Raw genomic sequence first — 12914 nt, 5'->3', positions numbered from 1 at the left:
AAGGATAAAACATGTGACTTTCAACATGAAATAGTACGTTTTCTATAGTTCATTAATGAGTGCTATAGCATACCTTTTTATAAAATCTAAATCTGGTTTATCTAATAATCTTCTGTGTTGCAGGTCTGTTTCTGGTGTGGATGTGGACCCTGATCTGGTGCACATGGAAATGCAGGATACGAGTGGAGGTACAGTGACATTCCATCTGCTCATTTATGTCATGATACTGTTAGGGCTACGTCACGCCAGCAGTGCAAAATTTTAGATCAGACTGAAATTTTGACGGAATTGCCGCGATTGGTAGATTTCCTCACAGAGCCAAAGTAAATCTGTGTGGAACTTTCTCATAAAGTTCAGCTTTGGTAGCTTGCATTGTTGACCAATTATAAACCAATCAAGAGAACCAATGAGATAAAGCAAGAGCAAGTAGTCACTATAACACCAAGCTTACGGCACTGCCTTGCCAATGAATTTTGCTGTGCCACTTCTGATGTGACCACAAACACTCTACCAACTGTACAGGTGTTAGCTATTGCTAGCTAGTAATGAGCTAGTAAGTAGTAATGATCGTCTTAGTGTTAAGTGCAAGACAGCTCGGACTCTGACTGGTTTCACAACTTTCAAAAAAATGTCAGTTCTTTGTGTAATTTTCATCCAGTCTGTCAACTTTTTCCTCTCACGTCTATACATTCATGAATTGAAGTCATACAGTCTTTGCTCAATTTGAAAGCTTTTCAGTGACTTTATCTCAGTTATGGTCACCCAGAGTGTATTTGTGTCTGTTTTTTGTCTATTTGTTTATGTGTCCAATCATCACATAACTTGATTAGTTATGTCAGACACTTGATTGAAGCCAACCCCAGAAACAAAATAGTCTTCACTGGTCTACAGCACATGCTGAGGGGGAAGAAGGACAATGTGCTTATGCCTGATCAAGGCGGTACCTAGTCTTAACATAGCCTGCAGTGTTAAGGCAGGTAATGGAAAAGATGAATGGTTGACCTTGCTTTGGGTGGGTGTGTTTGTGTATAGGGAGGGGGTCAATGGAAAATTAATGGGTAAGTTAAGGAGGGGAGTCAGGGGCCCCTCGGGGCAACAACAGCAAATCTGGATTATCATATCAGCTGACAGACAGACAGACAGGTTAGTGCTTAACTCCCCGGCGAGGGCCAAGAGGGTAATAGAGGTGTGTATGTGAGTTTGTATGTTTGTCAATGTGTGGTTTCCATATATAGCTGGAAACATGTGAGTGTTCAGAATCCTTACCCACAACTGGACTATACCTCCTTTGGGTCTTCAAACTCTTAATTCCCCACTCTAAATAAACCTGAGCAGGCAATATCAGAGAGTAGTGACAGATAGTGAAGGTCAAAATGAAGGATATGTTTTTTTTATTAGCAATAGCACACTCTAGTTCTCCATAAACCTCCCCTCTGGAAGCATATGAATGCCTATGAAAAGTTTAATCCCTTGAGTAGACACACAGTCCTTTAACCCACGCATGCAGGCACACACAGGAAGATGCTGCCTGCAATGTGAAAGCTGTCAGCCTAAACAAGGCTGCTTGTGTTTGTGGAGGGTGAACGGGAGAGGCTGTCTGTCTGGGCCAGCTGCCCAGGCACAAGAGCCGTTCCTGGGGCTAGGCAGTGCCACATGGTCCCCCACCTCCTCCTCCTCCTTCTCATTCTCCTCCCTCTCCTCTCCTTGCTTCTGTGCCCAGATAGATAGATAGTCGAGGGGGGCTGGAGCGATCAGGCATGCCAAACCAATCTGTTCGCCCCGTGCCCCCCGTCACACGTGGCATGGCCAAGGTTAAACGGTGGCACGTTACAAAGAAGGACACAGGGTTGCAGGAGTCTCTGCTGAGGCGAGGGACTGTGCCCGGGCTGTGCCAGCGGGGAATTGCACCCGGGAACGCTGGATGACGAGTGGGACAGTACTCCAGAGAAATGGGGGTGGTCGAATGATGGATGAGCCATGTGTACAGGGAGACTGGCAGGGAGTGTGTTTGTGTTGTGTCATTAGGGAGATTGATGTGCAGGAAAGAGCGAGTGTACCTTGTTTGTTCATGCGCCGGTACACACAAGCATGCACAGACAGATACATACAATACATGTGTAAACAAACATGGAGTACACACATGTCCAATATCCCTAATAGTATAAAAATTCAAAGTATAAGTGCCATACAATCAGTATATCAGTAGTAAATTTTTCCCCCTTGTTAACTGATTTCAGAAGTCACTATTTCCTTCTTCTGTATCCCCTGTCAAACCACCTTGCACAGGTGCAGGAAAAGTGTGTGTGCTCAATATGTGTGTGTGTTTGCAGGTGTATGAGCACAGCAAGTGGCATGAAGAAGTGTATGTGCCACGAGCTGGAATTGAACACTTAGCCCATTCTAATAGTTTTTTAATGAGTCCTCTGCCGTATGCTGCTTTGATTAAACGTCCAGGCTTTTCAATAAATTAGCCAGTCCATTTGTTAGACCAGACACCTCTTGAGCAAAGACAAAGCCAAGAGAGAAGAGAGCAGAGCCAATGAAGAGGGTAGACTCTGTGATATGAAGTGGAGTTGTGTGAACTGATTTGACTTCATTGATGTTTGATTATATTGTTGGCGAGGAACTATGCTGTCACACGGATATTTAAAGATGCTAACAGAAAGAGAGTCCCCAGTAGTGAGGTATGCTGCTCCCTTTAGCAGCTGATTTTCTCTTGAGATCTTTTTTTAAATAGATTTTCACCACAGAATGTTAAGTAGCATTAATGTCAATGCATTGTTTCTTGTAGGGTGTTAGACGTGAAAGAAATACTGGGCTAAAGGCTAAACAGGTTGACGTCAGATAAAGTGCAGGTGACGTTAGCTTGTTGGACAAGCTAAATTTAATGGTAGTCCAGCTATAGTGTGTCACAGATTACAATATACGCATATCCTTTGGATAAAGCTGTGATTATACATAAAGTATAAAAAAAAATTTTTTTTTCAGTCCTTTGCACACAGAATGAGAATGTAACATTAGTGACAAACGGTGTGCGACAAGCTAATCTTTAACAGCAAGCTATCTGCCTAACAATAGCGAGTAGAAGTTTAGCATTCAGTTAGAACTATATTATCCACATCTTGCTAACTTTAAAATGCTAACATTAGCTATAAATGTCTTTATAAGAGACTGATGAAAAAGTGATATTTTCCTAGTAGTCATGAACATTCCACTGTGTGGCTCTCTACAGGTTTTTATTTTGTTTTTAGCATACCTTGAATCTTCAAATAGAGGCCTTACATAGGAACCTCAATCATATTAGAGACAGGCATTAATTGTAATTTTCCCTGTTCCCCAGTTATTGAAAACTCAACACTTCCATCATGTTTACCTGTTCTTGATGTTGTAATTGCTATAGCACTAATTCCATCAGTACAACAAGGAAGTGGTGTCATGCTCACCGCTCTGCTGCTTTGACTTTCACATCTGTAACAGAGATTGTTTCTCATCAACATCGGTCTTTATCACAGCAGACATTTTGATTTATCATAGCAGGAAAAGCACAGGTGTTACTAATAACATTAATGATGGCTTTGTTCTGCTCAGGTGTCCCAGTAAGCCATGACAGTGAGGCAGCGTGGAATTCAACCGTCATTAGTTTGATTATTTACACCTGTGTTTTCTTTACCGTGACATGTCAAAATGTCCTCCATCCATAAAAAAAACATGGATGGAGTTTTTATATCACAGTTAAATTACCATCACTGAGTTAGAGAAACAAATATTTCTGTTAATAAGAGAGTATCAGAGCCACAGAGTGTTGAGTACATTAAACTGTACTGATGAAATTTGTGCTGTGGAATGTACAGTATGCTGAATTTACTATGTGAGTTATTTAGCACATGCAATTCCACCTCCCTCTGTTTGTTTTACAAGCCTTTATTAGCAATTTTCTACACTAGCCTTTAGTTTTTGTCCCTTTGTTTGAGACTACCATTATTTGAATCCCAGCTCTCTTTACAGTATCTTTTCATATTAAAGTTACATTACTGCCTTCTCGTCTTTTGAATGATTTTGGTGACTCCCTGACCTTTGTAAGGTCTACCATTAGGTCACACACATTTGGCCACATGTCATGTACACAAAAAATACAAAAATCTAATGGACAGATTGTGATGAAATGAACCAAACACATTCATTAGCCATTTTACACATGATTCATACTGTATAACCAAATAATCAGATTTCCATGAAATTGGCCGAGGACATCCATGCTCACAAAGAGATAAATCCCTCTATGATTTAGTGTTCTGTATTGGATTACAGTTTCCAAACCACAGCCACATCTGCATATAGTTACAATAACTTCTTAAAAGATTCATATCAAAGTCAATTTGGTAAAAAAAAACCCATCCACTAAAGGGGCTGGTAAGCTTTTAAGTAAATGTTCATGTGCGATGGCTTCATATTAATTATAATTAAAGTCAGGGTGAATAAGTTCGGGAATGAACACAAGTCATTCGAAGGTCAAAACAAGTACTGTCATACAAAATGTGAATTTGTGCAGTTCATCCCTGCTGTTGTTCTGATCAAACAACCTCACAGGTGCATGGGTGCAGGTTCGAGTGTGAGTGTGTGTGTGTGTGTGTGTGAGAGAGCATTTTCTCTATTGCCAGCTTGTCACCTTTGGGGGGAGAATAACGGCTGAATTTCAGCAGCCAATGTTGCTGATGCAGCTGCTGGTTGAAATTCAATACCGGGTGAGCTTTGCAACAGGCGCTAACCTCTCTGTGTGTCTCTATGAGGATAATCCCCTCTGGCCATTTGGATGCTACAGCGGCTATATGTCTATGGGGAAGCTGTCATATCTCACAGAGTTTAGAAATTGATGTCTCTATTTTTCTGTTCGCCTAGTTTTTGTCTCATACTTTCTCTTCACTGCCACCTACCTCTTCCTCTTCCCTGTGGCTATATCTGCTGAGTTTTGGGCTTTGTTTATTGTGAATGCACAAGTAGGGTTTTTTTAAAATAAATTTACTAAACCGAATTCACTCTTCATCCCTTCCTCCCTGTCCCTACTTAAAGATATAGCTTACGTGGCCATATAAGATCGTCTATAGCACAGAGTCTGTTTCAAATTAGCATTTCTATGCAAGTGCAAATATTTTTGAACATATTCCATGTAAAATGTACTGCAATATTGTGTATGGAAACCTGTGCAAATGCATGTTGAAAATATGAAATCAACTTTTTTTTAAAGAACATTTACCAGCAGTAACTCTTTTTTTCCTGTGTGTTCCTGTGTGTCGCTACAGGTTACCTGTATGTTACCTGTCTCATCCAGAACTGTTCAGACAAAATGGTGACGGCTCAGTTCCTCGGCAAAATCGACCACAACTCACTGCTGGTGCAGGACGACTACATATTTGTCAAGGTAAACGTCCAAAAGTAGCAGAATTATCAGTATCAACATGCTGGGGAAGCACTAATTAATTGACTTACTATCTTTCAACATGATTAAGGATATTATTATATTGTATATGCAGATCATATTTGCTTTTTTAAGCCTAATGAATTTCTACTTAAACTTACATATCAGATAACATCCTAGTGTTGTTTTAAAGTCTTTGTTTCTTTACTTTAACTGTTAATTTAGTCTTAGATTCAATTCCAGGTCTGGTTAGGTTTAACTTTTTTTCTGTTTGGCTTTATGAAAAGGATAAATCAGCAGATCCTCATACCTAAACAACTAAATCATATGAAATGACTCATGTCAAACTTTTATTTGTACAGTCATACAAGCCGATAATATGTAATGCACACAATTAAAACCAATCAATTTGATAAAAACTGGAAGAAATTGAATAAAGCCATTTACAAATAAAGTAGATAAGAGAGAGTAAAACATCTTAAAACTTGAATACAGTAAACTAATGGGAGCATTATGATGTGATCTGGTTAAAGGTGGGATTACTACACAGCCTGTGAAAACTGGGAAGAGTTTTATCATCTTGGATTTGAAGACTACAAAAAGAAAAGCTTGCATTACAAACTTGAGGTGTGGAGCTCTAAAGACGCAGGCATTTACTAGTCAGTGAGGGTCTGACAAATGATGCTGCATGAGATGCATCATAGGAAATAAAGGAACCAGTGCAACTAAAAAAGAAAATGTACTTAAAGCTCAGTTTCTCCTGCAAGTCACATAACTTTATGGAATGGCAGTACTAAATAATCAGAGTATGCCTTTAAGGAAGGGTTAAGTTTTTGCAGCATTGTTCTGCTAATTCTGGCTTTACTTCTGAGAGAGGAGACTCATTCTTTGCGCTGCCACAAGAGATCTTTTGTCAGTATTATTTACAGGCGTAGTCATTTTAAATTTAGAGATTTGATACACACACACGTGATAGATTGTTCCATTTATTTTCCACTCTTTCCGCTATCTGCAGTCGTTACAGATTCCGTGTGCACTGAGAGAACAATGCTCTCCTCCAGTTTCACGCCTTAGTTGTTAATTATACTAATGTCTTCAGATGAATACAGTAATTACTGAATTAATACTATTGAGCTGCACCTTTAAGTGTGTCTTTCTGAAACCACCAGCCCCCTCCCCCCCTCCCCCGCTGTTATTTATCATCATTCAGCATTTGTGCATACTAAAGGTTGCATCTGTCAGTGTATCTACTGAGTCGTGGCTGTTTTCTCAGACAACTGAGGCTGCAGCTTTCTGTCTTTTTTTTTTTTACTGATAAACTCTTCTGCTCAGATAACATACAGTACCATCCGCTTGAATTGGAGAAGAATTGCTATTCAGGACAGTGTGCAGAATTAATCTTGCCTTGTCTATAATTGACTTGCCATGCAGTACAGTACTGTGCACTCTGTGGAGGCCCAGAGCTTAATCTGAGTTTGCGTGTGATGACAGCAGAATGTACATTAGCTGGTATAGTATAGCAGAATCCCTATAGTGGGATAGAATAGTCGTATCTTGTGAGTGTGTGTGTGTTTGTATGCATGAGGGTTTGTGAGTGTGTGTGTGTGAGAAGAACTAAAACGTCATTAGGCAACAATAGACTGGTCCATTATCCTCCCAGTATTACTAACTCACTGATATCAGATGTAAGGACAAATGTGTGGACAGAGAATGCACACACACATATTTCCACACACACGCACGCTAGTAGTGTAGCCAGGTCCTATGGGTGCTTATCGGATGTTAAGGCATTGCAGAAATATGCAGAGTCAGAGCTAAGAACGCAGTGTTAGCGTTGGCACTCACGCACACACACCTCCACACACACACACTCACTCCACCACATCCCACTTTGCCAGCCATTCTTTAGAAAGCTATTCCTTTTGAAAACACAAGTCGATAGCGTTTCCTTCAGGGGCTCTCGCTTAAAAGAAAACGGCTTTCATTGTTTCATCACTTTTTCATCAGTGTTCAGCATTTAAAAAAAGCAGCGCTAGTCTGCTCCTTTCAATCACAAGCGATGGTTGTAATCACGGCTCAATCTGAACACCGACAATAGAGGCTCAGATATCCGGGGCGAGGTAGAAAATAAGGTAACCAAAAGCTCTTCCATCAAAGAGCACACAATAGAAGCACTGAATACAAAGTACTCCATCAGATTTCCAAAGCAGCTCTGGAAGTTTTCACGCTGCACACCTTACAAAAACAATGACAGGGTGTATGTTTCAGAAAGTGGTGAGAGCCCATCACTTGGGATATGACACGTTCAACTCCTGTTTAAGTCACTGTCAGTTACCACTGCTGTCTTTTTCACTGAGCTTCCTCTGCTAACACGTAGCCTCACAGCTGTTTGTGTATTCTGGTTTAGCGCCTGGTGAGCTTTGTGATCGGCTGAGCTCTCTCAGCGGGCGGGCAGCATGATTCAGCCTTTTACCCACAAGTTTGTGAGGTGAATATGAAGGTCTGTGCAGTGTGGGGGAGGTTTTTTTTTTTTTTCTTTTTTTTTTTTTGCATTCTACCTTTCAGTGTGGTGTGAGTCAGCAAAAGCAGATGGTAAACCCTCCACCAGCAGAAGGCTGCACGTTTGTGGATGTTTGTGAATCTTTTTTTTTCATTATTATTATTATTATTTAAATGTCTCACTTAAGATTTAATTTTCAGAACTCAGGGCCCTTAATTCAGCTTTAGTGCAGTTTCTTTTAGTATATTTATCTGGTTAAATATCAGCCCAGTTGCAGAGGCTCTACGGTCAATTTCAACTTGTTTCTTTTAAACAGGCATAAACAAGGTCCTAAAAATCTTTTCTCATCCCCTCTCCTTCTTTTTGGGTGTTTTGCAATGAGCCCAACATCTGTTGAGCATAATTTTGTGTGTCTTAAACACACAAAAGTCTAGGAAATTGGATAGTGTTGCTTGAAAAAGATGGTGATGTTGAGACTGCATGGTTTATTTTATGTCTTGTCCATTTCACAGGTCACCACGGGGAATCGCACCAAGCACTACGTGTCGTATCGCCGCAACGAGTTTGTCCAGATGAGGTTTCCCAAGTATGCCTTGCCAAAGGTAAAGCTCACCACTTCCTTCACTGCTGATGTCACTTTAGACTAAATGTTTGGTATTTATTGATGGACCATTTTAACACAACAGACTTGACCACAAATCCATTTATTTTCAAGAATAAGATCAACACAACATGTGGCTAAAGCCTAACACTACATGTGGGTTCACACAGATCAATTACATCCATCATTGACGATGATGATGTTTTGAACAATTCAATCATGAACAGTTTCAGTGTTTCACAATGCTTTAAAACACTAATAACAACACAATTCTGACTCAATCTTGAACGCACATTTTGTTGTTTTTGGTTAGAAACATTAAAGATGTTGAGTATTTGCAGAAAACAGCACCCTGCCATAAAACAGAACGACTGTCAGTAAGGATTGTAAGATACTAAACTGCAAGAGTTACCCATATGTGGGCATACATGTGGTGTCATGAAAGTGTTGCTGGAAATTTAACACTGGCATGATCATAGACTAAAACTAGGACTAGTTAGGGATGATCAGTCAAAATTAGCTTTCTCAGAATTTTGGACATTGATTACTCATCCATCTCAGGGAACAAATACCCCTCTATCTCCATAAATCTGTCAGCCCACACAAAGAGGCGTCAATACATAACTTCTTCCGTTTTTGCTTAGTGAAGCGTAGTCTCCACAGACAACACTCTCTACTTTTTATGTGTTCAGATATGTTAGGAACATGTTATTTATGTCTTCTAACATCATTCTAGGCCTCCAGTTTTACCAAAAACTTTCCAGTTTCACTATGGCAATACGGAGCTATGGTCAGAAAGGAAAAGGACACGAATCCATCAATAAGTAGACCCTAACAGTACCACCCAACAACATTTTTAGAGGGCACCATGAACAGCAGGATCAGAGAACCAAGCTCCTTGTCTGTCTAACCCTAGCTACTGTGGCCACTGTTTGCTATTCTAACATTAGATGGTCGAACTACTGTAGTTTGGCTAGTTTAAGGGTTCTGAGTCTGTTCCATGTAACGTAAGGAAGAGAACTGCATTTTATGTTACCGACAAAGAGAGAACTCCCACCCTCAAGACTGTTTACATTATATTCTTCTTCATTGGGTCGGCCTCAACACTAGCCTTTGTATGTTAGTAGTAGTGTGGAGATGGTGTGCAGACGGGTGGTAAGTACTAGTGGCTTGTAAGTCCAATATAACTGTGCTGGAGTCCATTGATATTATGTTCTAACATTCTGCTTTTTAACTATTAATACCAAGCAGGTACCACTTAGCTACTACAGAGTTCTTCATCTCCACAAAGTCTTATAGACAGGTGGTTCTGATAATAAACTCTGACTGGGAAAGAGCCAAAAAATCCTGCACACTAAATTTAAATTCATGAATTTTACTGAATGAAGGTCTAACAAGCAAATGTCATATATTAAGTGAGTACAAGTGAATGACAGTTCAAATAAGAACATGTATGAAAATATGTATAGGTCCATAAAATCCAAGGGTGTTTTCATTCCTGTGCTTTTTAGTCTAGTTGAATTGGACTCTGGTTCATATTTGGCCAGTGAACCTGTTTCAGGACCTTCTTCCTGTGTTTACATTCTTGCTTCCGCCCCAGACACATCTGACCAATGAGTTGAGAGAACGTTCTTGCGTGGTTTGTAGCGATGCATTTTGGTTCACTTGGATTTTTCTCTCAGTGAAACCAAACCAAACCAACAAACTATAGGTTTGAAAAGAGGAACAGATAACATGCTCCATTTAAAGTAATTTTCAGTCAACTTTCTTAAACTTTAAACAACCAACCTGCTTTTGTTCATGATGATTTTAGTGTTTTTGATGTTAGTCCAAATTGCTGCAATATACAGTTCACTGCTCAGTTAGTTTGATTAATAATTTAATAGTAGTATTTTAGTAGTAGTATGATAGTTTGGTAGTGATCTTGATAATACCATCCCAGCATACGGAAGTGGGCCACTTCAGGCAATGATGTGGCACTGTCGGCCTTTTTCTGGCCCAGACAAAATGGATGTGAGCCTGAAATGGCCCACATGTAAAATAGCAACTATGGCCCAACTATCCCAAATCAAATGTGGGCCTTTTTTGGTAAAAATGCGGTGCTCTCGCTGGATGTGGGGCAGTTCTGGTTTATCTGGTTTGTTCCTGGTTGACATACGTGTTGCTATGGCTTGCTTGTGGCCCTGATCTGGAAAACAGGAGTGGATTGCTCAAGTGCCATCATCACACGGTATGTGGGCCGGATGAAAGTGCCAAAAGTGTCGGGTATGCGCCAGATCTGGACCACGGCAATTTTGCTATCTGGGATTTTTGGCCACAATAATCGTAGTGTGAACATTTGATACCAGCACATCCCCATTTCCACCAACAGCCCACTTCACATATAGTGTATGTTCTACAATAAGTCAGTATATGCATTTGGGCTTTAAATGCCTCATGCAGGAATAGCCTGATAGTTGTACTCACAGTTTACCCAGTCCAGCCATTCAAACCAGCAATTACAGTTACAATTTCTGTCCTCTTACCACTATGTTCCACTTCTTCTTTGGTGTCAGATGTTCATACGATAGCTGTACACAAATTAATTCTGCTGGCCTGATACATGATAGCCACCATAAAATATTCACCACGAAGCATCGATCCAGTCGCATCGTGTGTCACTGACATAAGCAAAGACGATAAATGAGCTCCATTTCAATACAAGACAGGACAGGAACCTTTGCTGTCAGCGGTGGTGGCACAGGGGGCCGCTTTAGCGCGACACCAGCCTGAGTGCTATTGAACTGTGCTGATTGAATGTGGAGCCCAGGGAGACGTCTCATGTATTTTTCAGCTTTAAAGCGAGAAAAGAAAACCTTTAAGACAATCACTGCCATTGACACTCTGTGAGGGAAGAATGTGTGAAGTGTGTTTTGCTCCAACACACACACACACACACACACACATAAGTTTGTGCATCTATCCTTGTTAGGACATTGCATTGACTTCCATTCATTGTGGACAGTCTAACCCAAATCCTAACCCTAACCTTAACCAGGACCTCAGAAATGACATTTTACCTCATTAGGACTGGGCTTTGGTCCCCATTAGGACTACTGGTCCCTACAAGGTCCGTGTTTATACCAGAAAAGGTCCCAGCGAGGTAACAAAAACACACACACACGCACACAGAATGTATAGAATTACTCTTGTTTGACTCCAGTCTACCACTTAGAGAGATCTTATGCCTCAATTGCCTGACTACTTCAGCTACAGTACTCAGTGATCCTCAAGGAAGGTGAAAGGGATTGAATTACACATGCACACAAACACATACACACACACCACACACATAGACACACACACACACACACACACACATACACGCACACACTTTTGCTTTCCTTCCAACAAGTAGAGACGATAGGCATCAATTTGATTAGGTGTGGCAGGAGGGTGGTGGAGAAATCAGTTTGTGTATGAGCGTGTGTGTAAGTGTGTTTAGTTAAAGTATGCCCTAGTTGCTCTCTCTCTTGTCTCCCTCTCTCTACATGTGTCCTCTTACTTGGGTGAGCAGATAGGTCACACGTTGCGAAGCTTTTAGGTCGAGCGACACAGAGGAGAGGATGAGGAGGGGGGGGACAGGAGAGAAATAGAGAAGGAAAAGAGGGACAGAATGAGAGACAAAAGAGAGGAGAGGAGGAGAAAGTGTGTGTATGTGTGTGTGTGTGTGTGTGCGCGGGTGAGAGAAAGAGTGTTTCGAGTGCCATGTTTTTCCACTGTGAATAATTGAAAGGCTGCAGGATGAAAAATGCAGAGGCCATCAGAGAAAGCAGTTTGGCTGTGTCCTGGGAGACCTGACCCGAGTTATGGATTAACCACGCACACATGCTCACATACACACACACACACACACACACACACACACACACACTACTTCATCCAGTACAGCTTGCTGTGCTGTGGAATCACAGGTAATAATTGTCCCTTTTTTTATCTGCTTCCAGCACCTTCCTTGCTGTCTGTCACTCAGGGTGTAACCAACCTTCATGTTGTTTTTAACACTTTATTTAACCGGTTAAAATACAAACACAGTGCACAGGCAGCTCCAGCTAGAATGTCTTGGTCAAGGGCACTTCAGAGGTAGTTTGTAAAAGAGTGGAGGAATGTGGTGTAGGGCTGTAGTCAACACCACTTCCTGTAAGTTGAGTCCAAGTCAAGTCAAGACTGAGCGCAAAGGGGTTTGAAATTTTAAAAAACGAAAAATAGTTGTCATTGTTCATAGTGAGAGTGTTATAGTTTGAGCCAATCAAATGCATCTATGCAGAGCAGATACCAACTGATTTGACTAATCAGAAATACAAATTGACACATTTTATCTCTAAATTTACATTATGTGCAAAAAATTGTGATATAAATCT

At 40.7% G+C, this 12914-nt stretch overlaps 1 protein-coding gene across 12 annotated transcripts in view; it reads left to right on the top strand.

Annotated features, from left to right (window-relative positions):
- The window catches only part of sorcs2 (sortilin-related VPS10 domain containing receptor 2), a 347990-nt gene that overhangs the window by 280511 nt on the left and 54565 nt on the right, over window positions 1-12914 (top strand). For all 12 annotated transcript variants that reach the window (XM_042401561.1, XM_042401559.1, XM_042401557.1 and 9 more), the window contains 3 exons: window positions 124-188; window positions 5298-5416; window positions 8426-8515. In XM_042401561.1, coding sequence (XP_042257495.1) covers window positions 124-188; window positions 5298-5416; window positions 8426-8515 — 274 coding nt within the window. The remainder of the gene's footprint in view (window positions 1-123; window positions 189-5297; window positions 5417-8425; window positions 8516-12914) is intronic.

This window comes from Thunnus maccoyii, chromosome 22 (assembly GCF_910596095.1).
Source record: "Thunnus maccoyii chromosome 22, fThuMac1.1, whole genome shotgun sequence".
Classification (NCBI taxonomy): domain Eukaryota; kingdom Metazoa; phylum Chordata; class Actinopteri; order Scombriformes; family Scombridae; genus Thunnus; species Thunnus maccoyii.
The sequence above is the reverse complement of the archived record's forward strand: the minus strand, read 5'-3'. Positions and strand labels throughout refer to the sequence as shown.